Source organism: Lipotes vexillifer, unplaced genomic scaffold (assembly GCF_000442215.2).
Source record: "Lipotes vexillifer unplaced genomic scaffold, Lipotes_vexillifer_v1.1 scaffold61, whole genome shotgun sequence".
NCBI classification, from domain to species: domain Eukaryota; kingdom Metazoa; phylum Chordata; class Mammalia; order Artiodactyla; family Lipotidae; genus Lipotes; species Lipotes vexillifer.
The window spans coordinates 2,233,703-2,258,080 of record NW_006787051.1 but is presented as its reverse complement, the minus strand read 5'-3'; the positions used below and the strand labels follow the sequence as shown (position 1 = coordinate 2,258,080).

Genomic DNA, 24,378 nt, shown 5'->3' with positions numbered 1-24,378 from the left:
CCCTGAGGGGCCTCGTATTTTGTCATCTGTAATCCTCTGTTTACGGTGTTCGCCCCTTCTGAAATGTTTGTTACATCCTACCCCAAACTGAAGTTCTAGCTCAAATGTGACCCAGTTAGCAGAACTAGAACACACAGAGATGGGAGTTGACTTGGGAATAAGCAGGATCCCCATTACCAGAATGGAACCTCAAAGGGAGAGACTAAACTAAGTAGCTGTTGCTTTAGTTTGGGGGTCAGCAAACCTCTTCTGTAAAGGACTAGATAGAAAGTATTTTGGGCTCTGCAGGTCATAGAGGCTCTGTTACAACTACTCAGCTCTGCCACTGCAGCACAAAAGCAGTCATAGACAATATGGAAATGAATGGGCATGACTGTGTTCTAATAAAAGTTTATTTACAAAAACAGGTGAGCTGTAGTTTTCTGACCCCTGTTTTAGGCTCTGCCTGGGGAAATTGGGTGGATTTGAACCTGTGGATGGCATCAAGTAGGAATAGCTGTGTAGGAGCCAGGCAGGGCCAGAAAAATATAGACGGGAATCACAGGTAGGGGATAGTGTTAGCATGAGGCACAGGGAGGAGAGGGCAGGAGGAACAGAAGGGCGTTAACTTTGGTTGGAATGTAGGATTGCTTGAAGGAAAGAAGTAGGAACTCTGTTTGGGAAGGAAATTTAGAGCCAAATTTCCTTTCCAAACAGAAGGGTCTTGACCAATTTAGGCTACTCAGTAGACGGTGGGGAGCTATTGAAAGTTTTGGGTCAGTGGACTATAATCAAATCTGTATTTTTGAAAAGTCATTCAGGCGTCCTGAGAAGAATGAATGGAGGAGACAAGACTGGATGCAGTAAGACCTGCTAGGAAGCTACTGTAGTTGTCCAGGCCACTGGTTCCTGATTACTGGTCCTTGAACCAGTGCTGGTCTGGATGCCTAAGAATTATTTGGGAAACTTGCTAAAAACATAGATTCCTGGTCCCGTACCCACACCCAAGAGTTTTGGATTTGGTAGATTTGGGATTTCTAACAAACCCTGCAGATTTGTGAATCATCGGTCCAGCAAGGCAGAATGAGGCCTGATCCTTTTAAGAAGGTATGGATGCCAGAGAAAGTAGGATACGGGTACCATAAGATTTGGCAACTGCCCTCCTCCTCCTCCTGTTACCTATCTCTGTTCATGGCAGCCCATCCATGTGACCCTTTTTCCTTCACACACCACCACTCCCTTCAGCATCCTACTTTGGTCATGTCCTCTTGGTTCTCTTTGAAACAACTCTTCTGTCCCTTTTTTCCCCACTTCTACCCTCATTCAGGATCCCATTAATCCTTAACTGGACAAGCCTTCTCCCTGCCCCCACCCCCACCCCCAATCTCCAGTCCATCAAGATCGTCATAAAGCCAGAAGCTTTTTGGGTGGCCTTTGCTTTTAGGATAAATGTCAAGCCTCTTGGCTTAGCATCCAGGGCTCTTCAGGCACTTACTCTACTGCCAGTCTTTCCAAGTTCATTCCCTGTCACTTCCTCTCTGTGCTCTTGAAATTTGCCTGTACTCTGGGCTTTAGCAATTATCCTGGACTCGTAGTCTTGCCCCATCCTAATATCTTTCCTCTAACCTGACCCTGTTTTTCCTTCCTCTTTCTCTCCCAGCTTGTGTGTGACTGTATCTCCCTGGGGGGAGGGGTAGAGTTAGCTGCTGAGGGACACCTCTCAGGACCGTTGTGCATTATAAATGTGTGTCTTCTCCATCTGAAGTCCTAATCCTCCGCTGTGACGGACAATTGGTCACTATGGCAACTGACTGACATCACAGGATAAGGACTTCAGGTGAAGTGGCAGGAGCAGGTGAGTGTGTAGGAGACAGACTTTAATGTCTGTCGAAGCCCCCTCACCCCCACCCTCCTTTAGTGCCGGGGGCATGGAGGGCTATCTCGGGCTCCTGCTGATTTTTAAAATGCTGTGGTGAGAGTGTGTGCCTGGCATCTGCGTGCTGCAGTAGTGTGGGGCTGACAGAGTGTGTCAAGTTGAGCTCTGGCTGTGCAGGCACCGCTGCTGCGTGAGCCTGTTATTCCATTCTGGATTGCTATTTTGATACCCAGATTGCATCATTCTTCCTACGTATAAACAGGGGGTCCCCAGGGCCCTGCAGCTACTCACTCCTCTACCAACACTGTTGTTGTGATGAGCTCTATTTAAATGAGCTGCCGGATCGGGGCAGGTTCCAGCCACACATGAGCACTGTCATTTTGGGGAACATGGAGGGCTGAAGGATTTTTGGATCGAGTCCTAAAAGGCTGAGAGTGATGACCTCCTGAGCTATGCAGAGGGCGACAGAGCTAGTTCCTGAAAGTTGAAAATCTCGTTTTCTTCCTTCTGAGCTTCTGCTCCAAGGCACCCAGAGGATTAGGAAGGAGATGCAGCTAGGAAGAGAGTCGCCTCTTTGAGGTCTCCCTCTTGCTGTTCAGTTTGGGAAAAATACTGCAGAGCCTTCGAGATAAACAGGAACAGGAGGAGTCAACCAAGCCCTTTCTTGCAGAAGCGTCTCAGGTGAGCTGGAGAAATGCAGCCCTGGCTGAGGATGCATCAGGGACAGGAGGAGAGGACCCAGGCTGCTCCCCCTTCCCCACCCCGCACCCAGCTCCCTGAGGCTTAGGCCCTGCAGCCCAGCTGGCTGCAGAGTGCAGGGTGGGTGTCCCTGGGCACTTGGTAAGCACCATCCTCTGGGACCTGTGGTGGTCTCACCTGTCGCTCTTCTGACTTCTCCCCCAGGTGTTGCTCTAATCACAGGGCAGCAGGCCCCACGGGTAAGCCTGCTGGCAGCCAGGGGCAGGAGCAGAATCACCTTAGGATCGAAATCTGTCTTTCTAGCAGGGTCTGGGCATCTGGGGAGTGGGTGCAACGTGTTTCTCAAAGGTGGTGCTGCTCTGAGCTATGGGTGTGGTGGGGGCCTTAGCTGATGCCCAGTACCCTGGGGCTGCCTTGGGTGGGAGGGCAGGAATGGTTAGTGAGGATGGCCAGCCTGCCAGAGAATATAACTGGAGTGTTTTTTCTCCTTGCATAATGTCTGATAGAGGCATACCCCTGATAGAGGTAATCAGGGACTGCTCAGTGTTTCAAGGTGCCACCTGTGATTTACAAGGATCTGTGGTTTTTAGCTATGTCCCTCCCTCTTTCTGGGCCTCTGTGTCACCATCTTTATGATGAGGGAACTGGGTAGATGAACAGTGGAAAAAGCTAGGTCTGGAAGCTGGGTTTGTCCAGCTTTGGTTCTACAGGTGAGAGCTGGCAGCGGAGCATCAGTCTTCTCCAGGTGATGCTACTGCTCTACTGGAGTCAGAGCTTGGGCCCCAGCAGCAAAGTTTCACGGAGCCCTGGACAAGAGCTCTAGAATGAATGGTTTTTTAACCCTCAGAGGGTTGCTTAGCACTGAGCTCAGGCTTGTGTGCATGTGTCCCGACCTGGTGGGCTGAGCTGACCCATGCTAGTTTTCTGAGACCTCCTTGGGATTTCTCTCCCACCCCAGCCCCATGCCCAGGTTGCCTTGGCACTGCTGTTTGTGTCTAAGGGTGGACTACCTAGTCTTGGCCCACCTCCCTTGCTGCCTCACTAAGTCCTGGGCTCAGCACACTCCAGGCCCCAGCAGCAGTCATTGTAGTACCAAACCTCAGGCTGCACCCTGAGCCTGGGTCCTTCAGTGAAGCTGGGAGTTAGGGGATGCAAAAGGTGTCCTCCAATTCCCCACCAACCCCCAGGGTACCTAGGTATCAGGGCACCCTTCTGTCTGTTGGGCATCTGCCCTTTTCTCTTCTCTGCCAGAGGGGAAATACATGACGGCTGCATTCAGAGTCTTCCTTAACTTGTCGGAGCCTCTTTAAAACTGGGTGAGCTTGCCTTTCTCAGCTGCGTGATACAGGGGGCAGGTCTGTCCGGCTCAGCCACAGGGGAAAGGGGTACTCTCTCTTTGGCACTGGTCCTCAAACTTGGTTGTACATTGTAATCACCTGGGGAATTTTTTTAAAATAAATTTATTTATTTATTTATTTATGGCTGCGTTGGGTCCTCATTGCTGGGCGTGGGCTTTCTCTAGTGGCAGTGAACAGGTACGGGGGCCCCTCATTGCGGTGGCTTCTCTTGTAAAGCCCGGGCTCTATGCGTGCGGGCTCAGCAGCTGCAGCGCGTGGGCTCAGCCACTCTGCAGCAAGTGGGGTACTCCTGGGCCAGGGCCTGAACCTGTGTCCCCTGCACTGGCAGGTGGACTCTCAACCACTGCACCACCAGGGAGTCCCCTCACCTGGGGAATTTTTAAAAATACTGATGCCTGGCTCCTACCTCCTGAAACTCTGATTTAATTGATATGGGGTGTGGACTGGACATCAGGATGTTTAAAAGTACCTCATATGATTCAAATATGTAACAAAGTTTGAGAACCACTGATCTGTAGAATGAAACTGCCCCCAGATTTATTTTTTCTAGGCAGAAAATCTCTGCTTCATTTGCCTTTTCTCAAAGATCATATTTCTTAAAACTTTAAGCATAGCTGGGGCTGGCTTCCAGCTCCTTCTCGATTCCAAGTTCAAAGCTGGGTCCAGGTCATCATTAGAGTCTGATCATTATTATGGAATATTTTACTTAAATCATTTAGTTAATTAAAATAAAATTACCTTGTTTATTTACACTTGAATTAGAGAAGAGTATAGCATAGTGGACAGGGCTGAGTTTTAGAGGTGGACAGACTTGGGCTCCAATTGTAGCTCTGCCTCTGCTTTCTATGATCTTTGGTAGGTGACAACTTCTTGGAGCCTCAGTCTATCCAACTATGAAATGGGGACAATGCCTACCTCTTAAGAGATGGTTTGACGATTATAGAAGACATGTAAAGTGCCTAATATAGGGAGTGGTGGTAAAAGAATAATTTGTCCCATACCTCCCAGGGACCAGAAGTGCTCACTCTTGTGACAGATGGATTGAACATCTTCAGTTTTCAGAGAACCTCTGGTGCCTGTGTGTTCTTCATTCTGGAAGCAGAAGCCCACCCGCTTTGGGGATGGTTGTGTGGACCCTGGGCCCTGGTCCTGCATTTCTCAGAACTGATGTTCTTCTGTATGAAATAAAAGCTCAATGCTGTTGCTTGAATAATTCAAGTAGAAAGAAAAAAGCAATATATCTAAATAATATTTTATGTAATATGTGATTTAAATATGTATTAAAAACTAAATTAATGTTAAATATTGTAAGCTGATGTTAGGTCATTTTATATATGTCCACAGCCCTAAGAGTTCATGTATTCCAGTTGTCTAAAAAATCTTTGTTTTGGTATCCTCATTGAAAAATGGGGAATCCTCTTTAAAAAAACAAAGAGCTCAAGGTTGACACAGCTCGATGGGGGTTAGGGACCTTCTGAGGGAAGATAAGAATTTCTGGGCAAAAGTTGTGACACAAAGAGAGCCCATGTCCTCTGTGTCCACTCTGGTCCCCACAGTCGCCCTGGTACCTTTGTGTATCACCACCACGGTTCTCCAGCCCTGTTGTCTGCTGCAGCAGCCCCTGTTCAGACTGGAGGAGGTCTTAGATCCAGGCCTCCCTCAGCCACAAGCCTGTCTCTGACTTGCTGGCAAGGGTGGCTGTCTGTCCCTTCCCATCTTACCCAGGGGAATATTTCTGAAGCCTGGTTGCAGTAGGCAGAGGAGGAGGGTTGGATAAACCATACTTCCCTTCTATTCCCATTCCCCTCATTTAAGGATGTAGAAAGTACAGTTCAGAGAAAAGGGGTCGCTTACCTAAGGTTGCACAGTTAGTGGCAGTCCTAGGCCTGGAACCCACATCTCCCAGTTCACAGCCTTTCCTAAGCCCCACACCTCTGCTCTGGATCAGACCTGATTCCTTTATTTTCCTGGGCTGGTTTTTTCCACCACCCCGAAAACTTCCAAATGGCTTTTGACTACTTTCATTGGCTGTGAGTGCAAGGAACACACTTGGAATACTCAAACCCACAAGAAACATAAAAATCATGCAATATCTTTTAGTATCAAATTGTGGATTATTTTTGTATGTAGACATATGAACAGATAGTTAAAATGCAATGTGATATTTGTTATACTAGAAGGATGTTCAGGATGCTGTGGGAACCCTGAAGAGGGAATAATTAACTCTTCCTAAGGGAAATCAACCCTGCTTCTCAAAGGTAGAACATTTGAACAAGTTTGGAAGGTTGAATAGGAGTTTATCTGAAAAGGAGTGGGGCAGCAAGAAAGAGTATTTTAGGGAGAGGGGACATCACTTTCACAAACATAGAGTTATGCAAAGGTTTGGTGCATTTAGGGATAGCAGAGGTATTTGGCATGGCAAGGACATAGGGTGTGTGGCAAGTGAAGCTAGAGATGAGACTAGAGAGAGTTAAGGCCAACTCGGAAAGGGCCTTGAGTGACAAGCTGAGGATTTCGGTCTTTAAGGCCAGGGGAGGTACAGGATGTGTGATGAGGCCTTGTCTGATCTATTCAGTTATTTCTCTCTTTCTCATGATGATAATGAGGCTGTATGACTATGACAAGTGTTTGAGCATCTGGTACCAGGGAGTCGGAAACCTTGTGGAAATTATTTCCAACAATTAGAGCAGCATTTCTGACCTGGGAGTAGATGAGGAGGATCTTCCCTGGGCAGCCAGGTGGTAGGGAGGGACAGTCACGTGATGCCCCTGGGTGATGCCACCTGTAGAGAGCATCCTTCTCCACCGCTGGCCACTGTTCTTGGCAGGCGGGAGAGTATCTAGGAGATTGCAGATCCAGTTCTGTCATTAAAGTCCATGGCTCTGTGGAGGCTAGGGGAGGGGTTTTTTTGGGGGCGGGGGAGCGGAGTGGTAGGTGGGGGAAAGAAGAGTATTAAAATATTATTTTGCATGATTTTGTAGATTTTGATTTTTCCAGAATATATCAGTTATCTTTTGTTGCATAAAAAAACCACTCCAAAACTTAGTGGTTAAAACAACAACCAAGCTTTATTTATGATTCTACAGTTGAGGGTTTGGGCTGGGATGCTCTGGATAGTTCTTCTGGGCTGGGCTGGGCTTGGCTAATCTCTGCTGTGCTTACCCATGTCTGTGTTCAGCTGGTGAGTCAGTTGGGGCTACCTGGTTTGTGACGGCTGCAGGTGGGGTACCTGAGAAAACTGAGGCCTCTCTCCACATGGTTTCTCATCTTCCAGCAGTCTAACCTGGGGTTGTTCACATGGTAGTCTTAGAGTTCTGAGAGCGAGAGCAGAGTCATATAAAGCCACTTGAGGTCTAGGCTTAGAACTTACTCAGTGTCATTTTTGCTGCATTCTGTTGGCCAAAGCGGGTCATGAGGGCAGCCTAGCTTCAAAGGATAGAGAAGACTCCACTTTTAATGGATAGGATTGCAAGGTATGGGCACAGGGAGGGGGAGAGTTTGTGACCACTTTTTCAGTCTCCCTCTCAGACTATCTGACTTTCATCACCTGGGAGAGTTGATAATTGAGGTTATTGCCCTACCATGAATGGGATATGAGAAATCTTTTGAATTCAAAGTCAACATTCATGGAGGATCATGTGAATTCTCAAGTATTGTTTAATTCAGTCCTCATAGCAACTCTTGTTTTTCCTTTCTATTTTACATATGAAGAAACTGGGGCACAGAGGAGTTAAGTGAGATTAAGTGACTTGCCCAACCATGGTCACTGACTTGGTTGACCTGGTGGTAGACCTGGTGTTTGGGCTTAAGTTTGTCTGCCTGCAAGTCTAGAGCAACTGCCATTGTATCATTTTGGTGATATGGGGCAGAGAAGACTGTGGTGGTATTGCTGCATGCACTGGCATAGCCAGCCGCTTTTCAGGTTGTCCTCATCCCTGGGCGCAGGCACCTGGCCCTCCTCAGGAAGCTCATCTTCTTGTACCCAGTGGGCTGAGTGCCAGTGGGGTGGACCTGAAGTACTGCAGTCTCCAGGGTGGCAGTGTCATGCTGCTTATATAGTTCAGGAGTCCACCATGCTGATGAATGTGTTGGAGACTGCTGCATTTCTCTGGGGAGAGGGGAGTAGGACAAGATGTTCATGTTCACCGGTGGAACATACATATATGTGGTGCACCCAACATGGACTGGGTGGAGAAGGCCCAGCAAAACCTCTTTGAGCCCCAGAGGCAGACCAATTGGTATTGGTTGTAACAAGAGAAGAATCCCTCCTAGATGAGCAGGCAGGGAGTCCTTGCCTTTCTCTGGCTAGAACCTTCTTGGAAGCTCTAGCTTTGAGATCTTTAAAGTAATTCTACTACACAGTAATGTAAATGGCTGGAGCTGTGCCCTGGGGTAAACTGACCCCTTTGAACTTAGCCAGTAGTGCGAACTAGGCTCTCAGGACTGTGGAATGCAGAGTGGGAACAGCAGGAAGGCACCTGATTATCAGAACTGGAGCAGGGTTGGGCCTCTAGTAACATGGCTTGTAGGAAGGAAAGGAATGTAGGATCAGGCAAAGATGAGGATGTGGGAAGTTCTGTAGGGCAGGCCGCTAATTGGATGGTCATGTCCAGAGTACCTAGATGGTAAGTGCAGGCTATGGCATCAAACATATTTCATTTTGGCACAAGTGGTATTGGTACATACCTTGGTGTTGTGTATTAGAAAGCCTTGCGTCTGGGTCCTATGTTATGTATAATCTGCAGTGTTGCCCTGACTTTGCTATCTTTCCCACCTTCTCCCAGAGCTCATCTCCTGTCCTGGGTGTAAGCGAGTATACCTTACCAGGGATGTAACTGAACATTTTTTTGCTGCAGTGCTTTTCTTCTGAGCAATCCAAGATGGCCAGGGTAAGTCAGGACAAGCAAAGAAACAGCTGATCCTGTTCAGAAATCTATGGGACCCCTGTCCATAAGTCTGTCTGTCCACCCATCACTCCATCTGACTTGTTACTCTTCCACCAGTTTGCCTAATCATCCATCCATCCATCCATCCATCCATCCATCTATCCATCCATCCATCCATCTATCCATCCATCCATCCTTCTATCCAGAAGAGAAGCAAAATGTTTCAGTTGGGGAAGCAAAATTGGGGTGTTTTCTCTCTCTTATAGCTCTTACTGAAAACTATGGGTACTAAGCTTTTATTCCCCACCCTGCACCCACCCCGGCACACTGAGTTGAAACTCATGCACCAGCCTGGGTTAAATGGGTCATCAATTATGCTTATATTTAACAACTAATGCCTGAGTTTCTGAAATTTCACATCACTTACTGACTGGTATCCCTTCTGTTCCTTTCTCCACTGGGGTATCCTTGCCCACTACATTTTATTCATTTGCTGTTTTACTTACTTGCACCTGTATTAAATTCTTACTGAATGTCTGATATGCCAGGGCCTGGGTGCTAGAAAGACAGAGACCCATGTCTCTACCCTCAAAGAATTCATAGTTTGGTCAGTAAAACTTGTATTTCTCCTCTTTTTTCTTTTTCTTGCTGTGGGTTTGTCAAATCCCATCGTGAGGACAAAGCTGTCAGAATCCACATCAGTTTGGTGGCCTGTGTAATTCAGGCACAGACAGACTAATTTTTCTTCTTCTCCACCTTTTATATCAGCCCTGCATGATATTTGCTGACCAAATGAAGGAACATTTGTTCCAGAAGAAGGCTAGGGACTCTTGGTCCTGGCAAGCCGCAGCAGTGGAAACACAGCTCTGGGAGTTGGTGCATCCTACTTTTTCCCGGCTGTGTATGATTGTCGTTTTGTGCACTCATACAGCTGCAGCTTCTTGCTCTCCGTAGGCACACTGAGGATTTTTCTTTCGCCTGTGCTTTCCGTTTTCCTCCCTTGTCTGCCTGGTGAACTTCTACTTGCCATTCAATATCCAACTCAGATGTCACCTCTTTATGGAACCTTTCCTGGCCACTCCTAGGTGGAACTCCTGGAAACCTTGCTTTGCTTCCTTAGCACTTGGTGCATCCTTTCATCACAGCATTACCCACTGAATGTCTGCCACCCTGTCCAGGCTGTGTGTACCTTGAGAGCAGATCCTTGCCTTATTCATCTGCGTATCCTCAGCTTCAGCACAGGACTTGTGTGAATAGCTCCTGAGGGCAGTACTCTTAGTCACAAAGCGCGCTTTCCCTCACACGCCCCTGCATGTCACTCCCAGGCAGCTCTCCAGAATTGACTGCACTCCAAAACAGTGGAGGAACAGCCCTGCAGGACCCCGGTCCCTAGAGTATTGACCACTCATAAAAGCAGGCCCAAATGATGAAGATACTGTCAGTAATTCCAGAACTCTCTACCTCTAGAACTGCTCCGAGTGCAAGGAGAAGAGGGCGGCACACATCCTCTGTACCTACTGCAACCGCTGGCTGTGCAGCTCCTGCACGGAGGAGCACCGGCACGGCCCTGCCCCTGGGGGCCCCCTCTTTCCCCGGACCCAGAACGGGTCTCCAGGTATCACTCCTCACCCTCTCCACTAGCTCACATGCCCTTAAGTAGTAGCGAACCATAGAATCTTTGGAGAATAGCTCTCTGACCTCGTTTCCCTGCTGGGGGTGAGGGTAGGGGTGGTCTCAGAGCCTTTCCTGAAGGAAAGCTGTCCCCTGCAGAGTCACATCACAGTGTAAACTCACTCTAGGCTCTCCCTGCCGGGGGGGCAGCGGGGGCGTGGGTGAGGGTGGGTGAGGCAGTGCAGGGAGGAATAGTCTTGAATTACCACGGAAGCTAATTGAGTTCCCTATCTTTCACCTCTGTTTCAAGCAAACAGCCCTCACTTCTGTTTAGTTACTTGATTAGTTCAGCAGACTGGATCAGGGTTTGTCCATTTATCCATCCAGCACCATCTGTTTTAAGTGACAGTCTTCTTGAAAGTCTTTTCTCAAGGCCCTTGAACTGTGAGAAGGGTTTTACCTTCGTCAGACAGGAACCAAAGTTCATGACCCATGTGATCTGGTCTGGAGCCTGGCAAGGTTGGGTAGCTTGTTTCAGCCTCACCATAACAGAATCCTGGTTAATGAGGAGATTTAGGTTGAGTTTTAGAGGACTCACTATTCTGCAGGAGATCCATGTGCAGCAGGTAGCAAGCCCCTTCCTCAGGCTCACCAGGTGGTGGGATGCCTGGGGCTTGATGGCCAGTTATTTCTGGACAGATGGGCAAATCCAGCCAGTCTAAGCCTGCCTTCCTCCTTGTGTTCCTGGAAGCTCACTGGCCCAGAGAGAGGCCTCTCTTACTTTGTACCACCTTCCCTCCAAGCTCTGTGTCTTCCCTGTGTCCATAGAGGGCTCCCTGTGTCCATAGAGGGTTGAGGGATGCTCAGTGGAACTTAAACTGAGCAAGAGAAGCCCACTTTCTCCATCTTCTCTGGCAGGAGTGAATGGTGGTTCTGGAGACTTCGCCTTGTACTGTCCTCTGCACACACAGGAAGTGCTCAAGCTATTCTGCGAGACCTGTGATGTGCTCACATGCCATAGCTGCCTCGTGGTGGAACACAAAGAGCACAGGTGGGGCCGGCGGGCTGCCCAAAGGGGAACTGGGAGGGCTCTGGACTCTCTACCTATGAGAGTGCTGGGCTCCCAGTACATCAGAATCCTCTCCCTGTTCAAGCCAACCTTCTGGCCCTGGGCTGAAGTTTTTCCCTGTTCCTGTTGTGGGCATTCGCTGGAGAAGGCCTGAAGGGCCAAGAGTCTTTGACTCACTACATGTAACCCCAGCCTCCATGGACCTGGCTGAGACAATGCACTGTGGGGATTCTCACTTGGCTGGCGTGCTCAGAATAAGACTCAGTCCTCCTCAGCTTTTTCTCTGCCTCCTACTCTAGGTGTAGACATCTTGAAGAAGTTTTGCAAAACCAGAGGATGCTTCTGGAAAGTGTGACTACACAGGTGGCGCATAAGAAATCTAGTCTACAGACATCTGCAAAGCAAATTGAGGACAGGTAACATAGGCTAGCCCCTTGCCAGCACTGGAAATGCTCTGTTCCCTCTCATCCTGGGTCACAGTGCTAGGATGGAGTACTTATAAGGAAGACATGCAGACATTGGCATATGTCCTGGTCTTAGAGGTCTCAGGGCCAGGGAGGGGGTTTTGGGTCATCACTTGGTGAATGGGGCCAAGCTAGGTCAGGATGATCACAGTGAGCCTGGGCTAAAGTACATGCCTTCTGAAAGTGGCCACGAACTAGTCAAAGGTAGGTGCTTAAGAACAAGGGCACAGAGTAGATACTGGGGAAGAGAGTGCTGCTTATCATGTGGGTACAGGTCAGTGGCAATCTACCCTTTATCACCCCTTTCCCAGTGTTTTCCATATAAACCTATACATGACATGAAATCATCTATTTTCTGTGGAAAGAGAAATAAGTATGTACTGAGAGGTCATCACAACAGGCACTGGGTTGGGCATCATGCATGCATCATTTTGATCAATTCTTATAATTCTTTTGAGTTGGGGTTATCTCCATTCTACTGATGAGGAGGCTAAGGTTCAGAGAGGTTAGGTGACTTGTCTGAGATCACACAGCTAGTCAGAGACTGAGCTGGGTTTGGAAGCTAGGTCTGTGTGGCTTCAAAGCCCATGTTTATTTTTTTTTAATGGCTTTTTTAAATGGCTTTAATGGCTTTATATATAATTTATATACCATAAAATTGCCCTTTTAAAATGTATAATTCAGTGAGTTTTTTGCATATTCATAGAGTTATACAAACATTATTACTGTCTATGTTTTTTTTAATATATGAATATATTTATTTATTTATTTTTAGCTGTGTTGGGTCTTCATTGCTGCGCATGGGCTTTCTCTAGTTGCAGCGAGCGGGGGCTACTCTTTGTTGTGGTGTGTGGGCTTCTCATTGTGGTGGCTTCTCTTGTTGCAGAGCACAGGCTCTAGGCGCACGGGCTCAGTAGTTGTGGCTCACGGGCTTAGTTGCTCCGTGGTATGTGGGATCTTCCCGGGCCAGGGCTCGAACTCTTGTCCCCTGCATTGGCAGGTGGATTCTTAACCACTGCATCACCAGGGAAGTCCCCTACTGTCTACTTTTGGAAGACCCTTTTTATCACCCTAAAAAGAAACCCCGTATACATTAGTAGTCACTCCCCATTCACCGTGCAACATCCCCAGCCCTTGGCAACCATTAGTCTACTTTCTGTCTCTACCTATGCTCTTTTTACTGCGTGACGCTGTTTAGTGGATTATTTCCCCTTTTAATAAAACAACAGATTACATGAAGTCATATCTGTACTCACTCTCTCTGTCCTGCCTCTAGTGCTGTGTGAACTGGTGAGCTACTGGGTTGACTTGGGCGTGGCCCTGCAGTTTACCTAGAGAAAACTGCATTGAACTTTGGGCCATTGTCCCACTTAGATCAAGTGGGCTGGGTTGTACAAAGAGTGGGATGGGTGGTGGAGGAAAGTTCTTGTTTCTTTACATTTGGTACCTGGTGGGCCCTGATCTCAGTAGGCAGCCTCCACACCGTAGACTCTTACATTTGCTGTCTATAGGCCCTCGTAGGCCTGGGGGGAAGGTCTTACCATGCTCTGTCTCATCCTGTTGTTTACAGGATTTTTGAGGTGAAGCATCAGCACAGGAAGGTGGAAAACCAGATCAAAATGGCCAAGATGGTTCTGATGAACGAGCTGAACAAACAGGCCAATGGGCTCATAGAGGAGCTGGAGGTATATGTGAGCAGATGGGTGGGTTCTGTTCTTTCCCTGGGGCAGAAACCAGGCACATATCAACCTTGTCTCAGGGCTCAGAGATGCCTGGGCTAGAATTCAGATGTGTAGTTTCCATAGCTCTCTGCTGCTCCCTGTATCTTAAAATGTCCAGTCTAATTTTGGGAAGTTGGCTCATTAAGGGCTAGAGAATCAGATCAAACTCCCATTAATGCTGTGGCAGTAAGGCAACTGCCTTCCTGGACTATGCAGGGTTATAGCCTTGAAAGAGACATGAAACAAGCTATGCCCAAGAGATGCAGGCATTCATTCATTTTCTCATTTATTTATTAGCCATTCCATGTTTGTACTATAAAATCTACCTACCCTGTCTCCCTCCCTCCCTCCCTCCCTCCCTCAGCAGCCCATGTCCTCCTCTCAGTGCAGTTTCATCTGATTCCATCTGTGTTTACACTGATACACACAGACCACCAGACTTCCCAAGCATGTGGCCTGCAGTCCAAGAACAGGATCAGGGACTCTGTCTTCTCTCTTCATAACCAGGGCATTGCTAATGAAAGGAAGCGGAAGCTGGAGCAGCAGTTACAGAGCATCATGCTTCTCAACCGTCAATTTGAGCACGTGCAGAATTTCATTAATTGGGCTGTCTGCAGCAAAACCAGCATCCCTTTCCTTTTCAGCAAAGAGCTGGTAAGAAGAACTCACACTCCTCAATCACTGACTTTGGGTTAGTCAGTGAAAACCATCTTTGACCAAACCCCACAGTGCAAAGGACCCAGGTGCTGGAATAGACCCACCTTCCTCCAAGCAACTCAGCTGGGAAGTTTTGTAGTTCTGTCTTAGGTCATGGATCCAGGCATTAATACTAGCAGTGTGCTGCACATTCCATAGGAAGTTATTTGGGTTTAAATGGGGCCTAAGAGGAAAGGAGGAGTTGAGGATGACATTGAAGTGTTGGGCTTGGGAGGGTGGTGATCCCCAGGAAAAGAAGCAAGAATTTTGAAGGATGTTGATGGGGTTTATATTTGGATATGTTGAAGCGAAGGTGCCTATAGGGCATCTAAAGGGAGCTGTCCCAAATCTGCTTTGATAGATGGGTCCGGAAGTCAGAAGAAAAGTCAGGGTTAGAGAGAGAGATGTGGGAGTCACTGGGATATCAGTGATATTGGAAGAGTGTGTGAAGGAAGAAGAGAAGAACAAATCTGGAGCCCAGGGAAATGCCGTCATTTTCACATAGACGGAGGAAGAAGATGAGTGAAAGAGATGAGAAGCAAGCATCGGAGGTGAGAGGAGAAATAGGAGAGTGTGGTGCACAGAAATTAACAGAGTCTCAAATTTTAAGTAATCAATGTTATCATTGCTACATAGGTGAAAGGGCATGAGTAGTGAAGCGAAGCCTTGAGGTCTGGGAATCAGGAGGTCCCTGGTAATCTTTTGAAAGACATTCCCACAAAGTAGAAGGGTCAAGAGCTAGAATGAGGAAGCTGAGGGTAGGAGGTGAGGAAGTAGAGGCAGAAGTGAAAAGAAGGGAAATAAGAAGGTAGCTTGAGAAGGAGACAGGGTTGGAATACTTTTTTAAAGTAAGGAAGACATTTGCACATGTTTATTTGGGAGAAGTGGTTGAAGGTGGAAGAGGTGTGTGGGAGAGGAAGCATACTGGAAGGGCAGAAAGAAGCGGGATCTAGAGTGAACTGGTTGACCCTAAGCAAGAGGCACTCCTTTCCTCTGAGATGGGAGGACAGGAAGGTGTCAATATAATGTAGTTAAGTTTGGAGATAGGAGGGATACAAGTTTGAGGGAAATATTTGTCTCATGGGTTTTTTCACCCTCTGTGAAGTAGGAGGTGATAATGAGAGGGCTAGGCATTGGGTAAATGGCATTGAGGAGAGAAGTAAAAATTTTAGATAGTCATTAAGGACCATGGAAGAGGAAGCTGACAAGATAGGAAGTGACAAGAAGAAGGACTGAAGGGTACCCCTGAGGGTAATGATCAGTGTAGCGACCCCAGATAACATGGATTTGGGATGGCTGGATTGACCCAAGGTCAGACACTGGGGATGGAAAGGGAACTAGGGCACTAGTGACATTGTTACTGAAAATGATGGGAAGCTGGGACGGCCCTATGGACTGAGGGAGCAGGGCTTGGGGAGTCCAATGAGGCTGAAGAGCATGCTCAGAAAGAGTGAGAGCTGGTTATGATCAGTGGGTAGGTTGTTGGAGTTTAAGGTCTCATAGGTAGAATGGTTCTAGATGATGAAAATGGTCTAGATATGGTGAGTGAACTGAAAAGAGAGGTGAAGGTGATTTTCATTAAAGAGATCAAGGAAGTAAGAGGCCAAGATGTTGATTAGGACACTGGTTAACTAGATGTTGTCAGGGCAGTTGGATACTTGCCAAAGTCCTAGATAAATGGGAGAGTTAGCGATAGGAGATAGATGAAAGGGATGAGGGAGGAAGAGGGCAGTTGACTAGGATGTAATAGAGTTTTACAAGTGGATGGAAGGACAGCTATGGGGAACTCAGAGAATGTCTGCCCCCCATTGGCTTTTCATGTGAGATTATGGTAGAATGAAAGGAATGCTCTTGAGAGGCTGCCAGGCAAGTGATATTCTGAGGGAGAATTAAAATCATTTGAGGCCTGGAAGAGATAAGAATGTAGGCTTTCCATAAGCCTCAGTAAGAAGAAGGGGATCAGTAGGGGTGGGGGAAAGCGGAGGAATGTGAAGATGTTAAGGTGTAAGGAAATAAGCAAGCATATGGGGGAGGACCACAGGCTAAACAGCCAGGACTTTGGCCTTCAACTTATCCAAAGAGTGAGGGAGAGGGCGTTGTCATTCAGGCACAAGATGCCCAAAGAAATGACCTTTGGTGCTGTTGTCAGATTGTGTTTCAGATACAGCGATTACTGGAGACCAATTGTAACACAGACCCTGGTTCCCCTTGGAGTATCAGATTCACCTGGGAGCCTAACTTCTGGACCAAGCAGCTGGCTTCCCTTGGTGAGCCCAGGGCCTACTCTGTGGGCCTGTGCATGATTGCTAAGAACACATATAGACCATCTGCTTAGCTTACTGGGTAGATCAGCATATGCCCAGGAGAAAGCATTCCCTGAGACTGCCAGAGCAAACCTGAATGACTGGGGGTGATGAGGGTAGGGTTGGGGTGGGGGTGGGGAGAGTTGATAGCTTAAACAGCAATGGCAATACAGGACTTTTGTAACAGGACCAGTTGAGATCTGAGCTTCCTATTCTGCATGAATGTCCCTCTTCCCTTGTTTTCATTGCTAGAAGAGGAGACAAGACAGTGGCCCTACTCTCCAGAATGCCGTATGGCAGTCAGTGCACATGTGTGTGGGCACAAACAGAGATATTTCAGCGACACAGAGAGGAGACAGACAATGTCACACATGTCCTTTGGAGTTGAGATATAAGCAGATAATTCATGACCTTGTGCATTTTTCTTCCCTGCTGCAATAACTTGCTGGCATTCAGTCTTTAGGCAGAATGTAGACAACTTGAAGTTGTGCCTGTGTTGACAACCTAATGGTAGGTTTGTTAAACTAATGGCCAACTGCTACCTTCATCCGGGCTGTTATTGTCAGTGAAAGTGTTTTGAACTTAACAGAGTGATAAATGATATATTTAGGTTTATTTTTTGCTTCCCTTACCCTTTTGATTTAATTCAACAGACCTTTGGTGAGCACCTGCTCTGAGTCAGGCCCCACCCTAGCCACCAAGTGACCAAAGGTGAATAAAACACACCTCCTGCCCTCAAGACACTTGGTCTTCCCCTAAATAAGCCTCAGATGAGCTGAAGGAGCCGTTAGCCTGAAACAGCAATGGATATCATCTACTCATGTATGAGGGCCCAGGGGCCTCAGTCCGCAGCACTGGCACCTGGCATTGACCCTGGTGTTAGAGCTTCCCCACTCTCTTCCATCCGACTTGCCCAACACACAGTTCCCCAGCACCATATTTGAAGACTTGCTCATTTGTCCTGGGGATGAGCCTCCTTTGCCACTTTGCAGCACACTCCTTCTTCTCCCCCAGTGTTGATTGTTTTTGGTCTGAGTCTCTCTTGGGCTGTTCTGTTAAAGAAGAAGTAGGTGCTCTTTGAGGGAGCCCGTGGTTTCTCTAGTGAGATACAAACAGAGTCAGCACTGAGCATCTGGTAGAAGCTGAGCTAATTTCTAAGTGTCCCAGGCCCCAAAAGCAGGTCTATATAGGTCCAATTGCTGGAAGCATTCTAGACTGAGTCTTGGGGATCAGGGGTTGAATTTTTTAATCTCTGCACCTGGTACAGGTTTTTTTGAATACTATCCTTCGGTCCCAGGAGTAGGAGGTAGCAGAGGGGGAACAACTGCAGATTACCTTTGGAAACACTCTCTATTTTGAATTCTTAGGCTGTATAACTACTGAGGGTGGACAACTGTCCCCGGCAGATACTCCTGCGTATGGAAGCTTACAGGGACCGTCATCTTTTTATCAAAGCCACCAGTCCCCAGGGGCTCAGCAGGAGACTCTCAGCCATTCCTCACACAAGTTCCAGCCTCCAGCACTGTGTTCCTCCTCTGTGTGCTGCTCCCACTGCTCCCCAGTCTCGCCCTCCCTCAAAGGCCAGGTCCCGCCCCCCAGCATACACCCAGCCCACAGCTTTAGGCAGCCGTCTGAGACGGTGCCCCAACAGCTGAGGTCACTGCAGTGCTCCCCGCTGCTGCCCAGGGAAGAAGAGCTGCCCTGCCGTCCTCGTCCCCCACAGCTACTTCCACCCTGGCTGGAGACCCAGCCCCCTGTGGAGCAAGAGAGCACATCCCAGCGGCTGGGGCAGCAGCTGGCTTCCCAGCCCTTGTGCATCGTCCCCCCGCAGGACGTTCAGCAAGGAGCCCATGCCCCGCCCACCTTTCAGACACCGTCTGTCCAGGTGCAGTTGGGCCACCACCAGAAGCTGAAGCTCAGCCACTTTCAGCAGCAGCAGCCGCCGCCGCCTCCGCCCCAACAGCAGCCACCCCCATCTCTCCCTCCATCCCGGCATCTGGCTTCTAGTCAGCACGAGAGCCCTCCTGGGCCTGCCTGTTCCCAGAATGTGGACCTAATGCACCACAAGTTTGAGCTGGAGGAAATGCAGAAGGACCTGGAGCTTCTCCTTCAGGCTCAACAGCCCAGCCTGCAGCTGAGTCAGGCCAAATCGCCTCAGCATCTTCAGCAAACCATCGTGGGGCAGATCAACTACATCGTGAGGCAGCCGGCACCCGTCCAGTCCCAGAGCCAGGAGGACACAGTGCAGGTGAGCCTCAGGGTGGCATGGAACACATATTCTCCCTAGGACAGTGCAGGAAACACAGCCTCGCACTCACAGGGTGGCACAAGAGCACAGTTTCTTCATTTTAGGGTGGCCTTGAACTCAGCCCTCACAGTTCAAGACTGCGCCGGGCTCCACCTCCCATCTCAGGAAAGCTCCAGAGAACAGAGTACTTAGCCCCAACATAGATCTGGGCTTGATACTGTCCAGAGTGGCCTGGCTTAGCCCTGTCCTCCTGGGTGATACTAGGGACCTTGTCCATGAATGGAACTTCCTGAGCTGTGCTGGATTCTAGCTAGTGCCAGGGCAGAAGGGAGGCTGTCTCTTACCTTTGTAACCTCACTTGCCTTGCTGTAACTTGTGTATCCCAGACAGGGGGAAGGGCAGTGAGGGTGTGCCCCACATGCTAGTAGGCAGCAACTTCATAACACTTCATAACACTAAGATAGAGACTTAGAGTTTATTCCAAGCCTACTAAGCTAGGAGTGTTTTATATACACTATGTCAGTTGTCCTATCAACAATGTTGTTATGTAGGCATTACCATCTGTTTTTCTAGGTGCAGAAGTGGAGGTCAGAGAGGGCAAGCAGTTTGCCTAGAGATCCTAAAACGTTGAGTGGTAGAGCCAAGGCTTGGATCCAGGCCTGCTGACTCTGAAATGCCACAGAGGAGGCCTCGTTCTCTCCCTAGGGGGATTATGAAGGCTGCTCCTCTCTTTTCTCAGCTAAGAGACAACTGAAGAGGTGCAGTTTGTGCCTCTGGGATTTTTGCAGCACTCCACATCTTCATCCTTAACTCTTGCTTTTCTTTGTTCCCAGAGCTTCCTGTTCCAGCCCCTTCCTCCTCCCCTCTCACTTTTTTCGTAGCGGTGTCTCCTTTAAACATGTAACCACATTTATATCTTCAAAGCAGCTCTACAGACTTTTACTTTATTACAAAATATAAGGCCTCACATTTATGCTTCAGCACTGACCGCTTCAGATCATGCTTCAGATGTCTTCCTCTGAGGCTCAGTTCCTTTGAGGGAATATGGAATAATCCTTATGATGGCAGAGAAGGGTCTAGGGTTTATAGAGGACCATAAACTCTTTAAATGTAAGTCAAAACTGTTATGATTGCTAAGGTGAATATGACAGAGTTAGCTCATAATTCTTGGTTTGGGTTCTATCCTAAGATTGTCATATTAGGAAGAATTTAGATAAGACTATCTTTCTTTCTGAAAACATTTCAAGCAGATCACAATGTGTAGGTGGTAACAACGGGCAGTGCAGGGTGGGCATTAGCCTTTGCTGCTGCTGCTACTCTTTGCGGTAAAACCCACCCAAGTTCTTATTTTCTTCTCCAGGCTACAGATGAGTCCCCAGCATCTGAAAGCCCAAAGCCAATTCTCCCTCTTGACAAGAATACTGCTGCTAACTTGCCCCAGGCCTCTGGCGCAGAAACTCCTCACAGTGTTCCCCCACTGGACAGCGCCATCCAGCACTCCTCTCCGAATGTGGTGAGAAAGGTACTAACGGAGCCTGCTTTCGCTGACCATATGGGACCCACTGCCAGTCAAGACCCCAGGGACCTGGATGAGGTTGATTGGGTGGGGGGAGGAGTGTCCCTGTTCCATCTCTGGATGTTACACAACCCTGACTCATGCCTTCTGTCCTAATGAGTCTGCAAGGTCCTCCTCTACCTCATTTCCACCCACATACACTAAAAATGGGAGCAACTGAGCCTCATTTAGAGAGGAAGGGGAAAGGGAAAGAAAGCCAACTTATTGAACACTCACTCTGTACCTAGAACTGTGCATGGTGCTTCACAGGGTGATTTCACTTAACCTTCCCAACAGTACTGTGAGGTGGGCACCCCAATTTTATGGCTAAGGAAACTGAGATCCAGGGTCCTACAGCTAGTACATAAGAGGGCTAAGGTTTACTTAAAATGAGAATCCAAAGGCTGAACTTTCTTCTGTCTGCAGTGAGTGAAAATGGGGAAAATGTTTTATGTGGTCCCACAATCCAAAGTTCGTTGGCCTTAGAATTTGGATTAATGGAATTTATTGGGTGAATGCTCTACAGGGATATCCTGCAGAGGTAGCTGAGCATCTAGGGGCACTGGGATCTCTTGGAGATAAGCTATTGGAGCCCTTCCTGTCCATCTACCTACCTGCTGGTGGAAGCGTTCATGGCAATAACGCAGAATCCCATGACTCCTCCGCTGTCCTACTCTAACCCCTGCCCTTCATCCCTACCCTGGTCATCCTCCTAGCTGGAACCTCAGTGCTGTGCCATGCCTTCCCATCAGCCCTCCATGTGTTCCTTGGCCCTGTTCCACTTATCCAATTGCCTTTTCTGGTCTAGTCCCCTCAACCTTCCTGGTACTTCCACTCAGCCCTGTACCTGAAGCTCTGTCAGCTATTCTGTATCCTTCCAGCCTGCACCCTCGGTCCTGCAGCATCCCTTAGGCTACACAACTCCAGTTCCACTAGTTGTTCTGTGTACCTACCCTTCATCATGTTTCTCCCAGTAGCACCATTGCCATATATGTTTTAGATCAGTCTAACTCAGTGATACTTGAGAAGAGAATTTTAAAAAGTAAGAGATGGCAAAAATGAAGTGTTAACTTGGAAATCCCTTGAAGTCTGGGCAGGCCTCTGGTACTAATGGCTTTTTGTCTGTGCACATCCTGCCCTATCCTTTTGAAAATTGTCTGGCCTAGAGGCCATAGAGATGCTGTAAATTGGTCCTTTGTGGCTCTTAGTGGTTTACATTCTTACACCTGGGGTAGATACCTATCCATCCAGCCATCCATCTATCCACCCATTTATGTATTCACTCAATGTTCAAAAAATATATGTTAATCTCCTATTATATGCCAAATATTTTTCTAGGTGTCAGACACACATTGGTGAATAAGAGTCTCACACTGGAGCTTATATTCTAGTGGGAGAGATAGTTAAACAAGCAACAACAATAAAGTATGATAAAGTGCTGTGATAGTCATTGGGGTGTATAGAAGGAGCACCTAACTCTGGGAGAAGGGACTGTTCACAGACTTCCTAGAGGGCATGATTTTAAGCTGAGATTTGAAGGAGAAGTTAGGCTGGTGAAGGAGGGATGGGGGAAAGGCTAGAATAAATAGTCAAAGGGAATGGCAAGTAGGAAGGTCCAGAAGTGAGAGAAAGCCTGGGGTACTTAGGGGGTTTCAGATGATTTGGCTCGGTAGGAACATGAGATGTACTGGAGGATGGGAGTGATTGAAACCAGAGTGGTTGGAAGGCCTTGTAAATTATGCTCTGGAGTTGGGATTCAGTCTTGGTGGGTTGTGAGGCGTGAATGAAGGATTTCTAGCAAGGAGGGACATGGTTTGAATTAAATTTTAGAAAGGTCACTTTAGTTGTAGTAAGAGAGACCAAAATAGTACAGAGGAGAAATAGGAGAAGTTGAATGAAATCAGGTAATGATGGGAATGATGAGGCAGCAAGGACTTCAAGAGATCAGATCACAGGAGCTTTTGGGCTTGGAATCTGACTGGCAATGGGAAGTGAGGGAAAGACAGTCCAAGGTGTGTCTTAGCTTACTGAGTTGCCATTCACCTGAGATGGGAGCATGGGAAGAAAAGCATCTTTGTGGGGGAGGAAAACGTTAAGTTTTGAATTGTTGGTGCTCTCCTGTGGAAGTTACATTATAAAATGAATATAAGATGAATGGAAGGCAGCTAGCTTTAGAGGTCAGTAGGAAGCATGGGCATTGCCAGTGCTCAGCTGGTAGTGGGAGCCATGCTGAAAATGCTTCTGCTTATTTAATGAGTCTCAGTTCTGCTCCTCCACCCAGTACAGAGGAAAGGAGGTGAGCCACATGCAAGCATGGAGTCTGTGCTGCCTGTGTGGGTGGCCCACAGGGCGCTCTGAGCAGTGAGGGGAGGGGATGCTGCCCTCCTGTGTGGCTGCAGGGTGGCAGTGGGGTTAAAGAAGATCCTAAGAACTCTAACTTCTCGTTTTGAGCTGCCCCTGGCCGTTAACCTGGGTTCATGCAGAGGTGTGGAGGGGCAAGTGGCCTGACATTTTTCAGATGTTTTGTAGGCTTCTTTGTGGCTTGGACTCCCAGAAAAAGGAACCTTTGGGTCTACTTGACTGGCCCAGAGGAACCTTTGGGTCTACTTGACTGAGAGAGGTACTGCTTATACACAAAGCTCCTGAAATAAGAAAAAGGGCTTTCTTTTTGAGGGAATTCTTTGCCTTGAATCTGGGATCGGGCAGGGTCGGGGTATGAAGGTCAAGGTTACCAAACAACATTTTGAGCATCTTATCATTGATTGATAATACTTTGTATAGATAGCATTTTCTACTTTTTTCATAGGTTTTTACATGGATTATTCCATTTTATCTCTTTGTTTATCCTAGCAATACTATGAGGAAGCCACTTTCTTACTCCCCTTTGAAAGATGTGGAAACTGAGACACACAGAGGTTCAGTGATCACCTAAGAGTTACACAGCCAACTATTGGCAGTGTTAGGACCAGAGCACAGGTCCCTGCCTCAGCCCTGTGTTCAGTGATGAGGTGAAATTGCCTCTCTCTGTGCACTGCAGTGGGAGAAGCAGGGCTCCATGTGGCCTCTCACCTGCTGGATTTTCCTATCTTTATTCTCTCTGAAGTAGCCTGAGGCCTTGCTGGGGAGAGGTCTTAGGACCCAGCCTAGTTTGGTCTTGGCTATCTTTATCTGGTAAAGGCATTTAGCCCCCAGCCCACTCCTCAGCCTGTACTGGCCTGTGAGTGCCGGGGGACGTCAGAAGTCTATCTGAGGCTCCAGGCACCGCTCTGTGTGTTCCACAGGGACCTAGTCATGCTCGGAGCTGCTTTGTGTCACCACATGGAGGACTTTGGTTACAGCTGAGCAGCTGTGCAGAAGTACCTAGGAGCTGGTACTAAATAAGCTGATGGTGAAAACAGATTGCTGCTGAAAATGAGAAGTGAAAGTTCTAGAATGGGTTTTCTAGCGGCTTGAGCTCTGCCAGTCTCAGGAACATTTTATCCTACCACCTTCCCTGCCTCCAGCAGGATGTTTTTGTATGAACTTGGACATTTGTTTGGCACTAGCTGTTGCCTAAGCTTCCTAATCTTGGTTCAGCCACTCACGATGAAGAAAGACAACTCTGCAACAGAACCCCTTTAAATCCCAAGTGAAACTGGAAGCCGTTTCGATGGCTTCATTTCAAACTTCTTAACTAGTCAACTGCTGAAAAATACACACATTCCTTTCCTCAAAACACTCATGGAGTCAAGGCTGTACACGTCACAGAGAGCCCTATCTGAACCCCAGTTCACTTGCAAGAGGGACCTCTTTTCTGCTCATAATGTGGCCCCAGATCTTCAACAAAGGACTTTGAGGCCACCAAGGTGCTGCTCAAGGCTTGAGAGGAGTCTTTGATGTATTTTCAGCAAATGATACAGAAGTAGTAGGCATT

General features: G+C 47.9%; 1 protein-coding gene across 1 annotated transcript in view; it reads left to right on the top strand.

Moving 5' to 3' along the window:
- The first annotated feature begins 8,792 nt into the window (after window positions 1-8,792).
- TRIM66 (tripartite motif containing 66) overlaps window positions 8,793-24,378 on the top strand; it is a 31,825-nt gene continuing 16,239 nt past the window's right edge. The window contains exons 1-9 of the mRNA XM_007459842.1: window positions 8,793-8,801; window positions 10,266-10,413; window positions 11,328-11,460; window positions 11,778-11,894; window positions 13,513-13,627; window positions 14,171-14,317; window positions 16,509-16,626; window positions 18,030-18,910; window positions 20,271-20,432. Coding sequence (XP_007459904.1) covers window positions 8,793-8,801; window positions 10,266-10,413; window positions 11,328-11,460; window positions 11,778-11,894; window positions 13,513-13,627; window positions 14,171-14,317; window positions 16,509-16,626; window positions 18,030-18,910; window positions 20,271-20,432 — 1,830 coding nt within the window. The remainder of the gene's footprint in view (window positions 8,802-10,265; window positions 10,414-11,327; window positions 11,461-11,777; window positions 11,895-13,512; window positions 13,628-14,170; window positions 14,318-16,508; window positions 16,627-18,029; window positions 18,911-20,270; window positions 20,433-24,378) is intronic.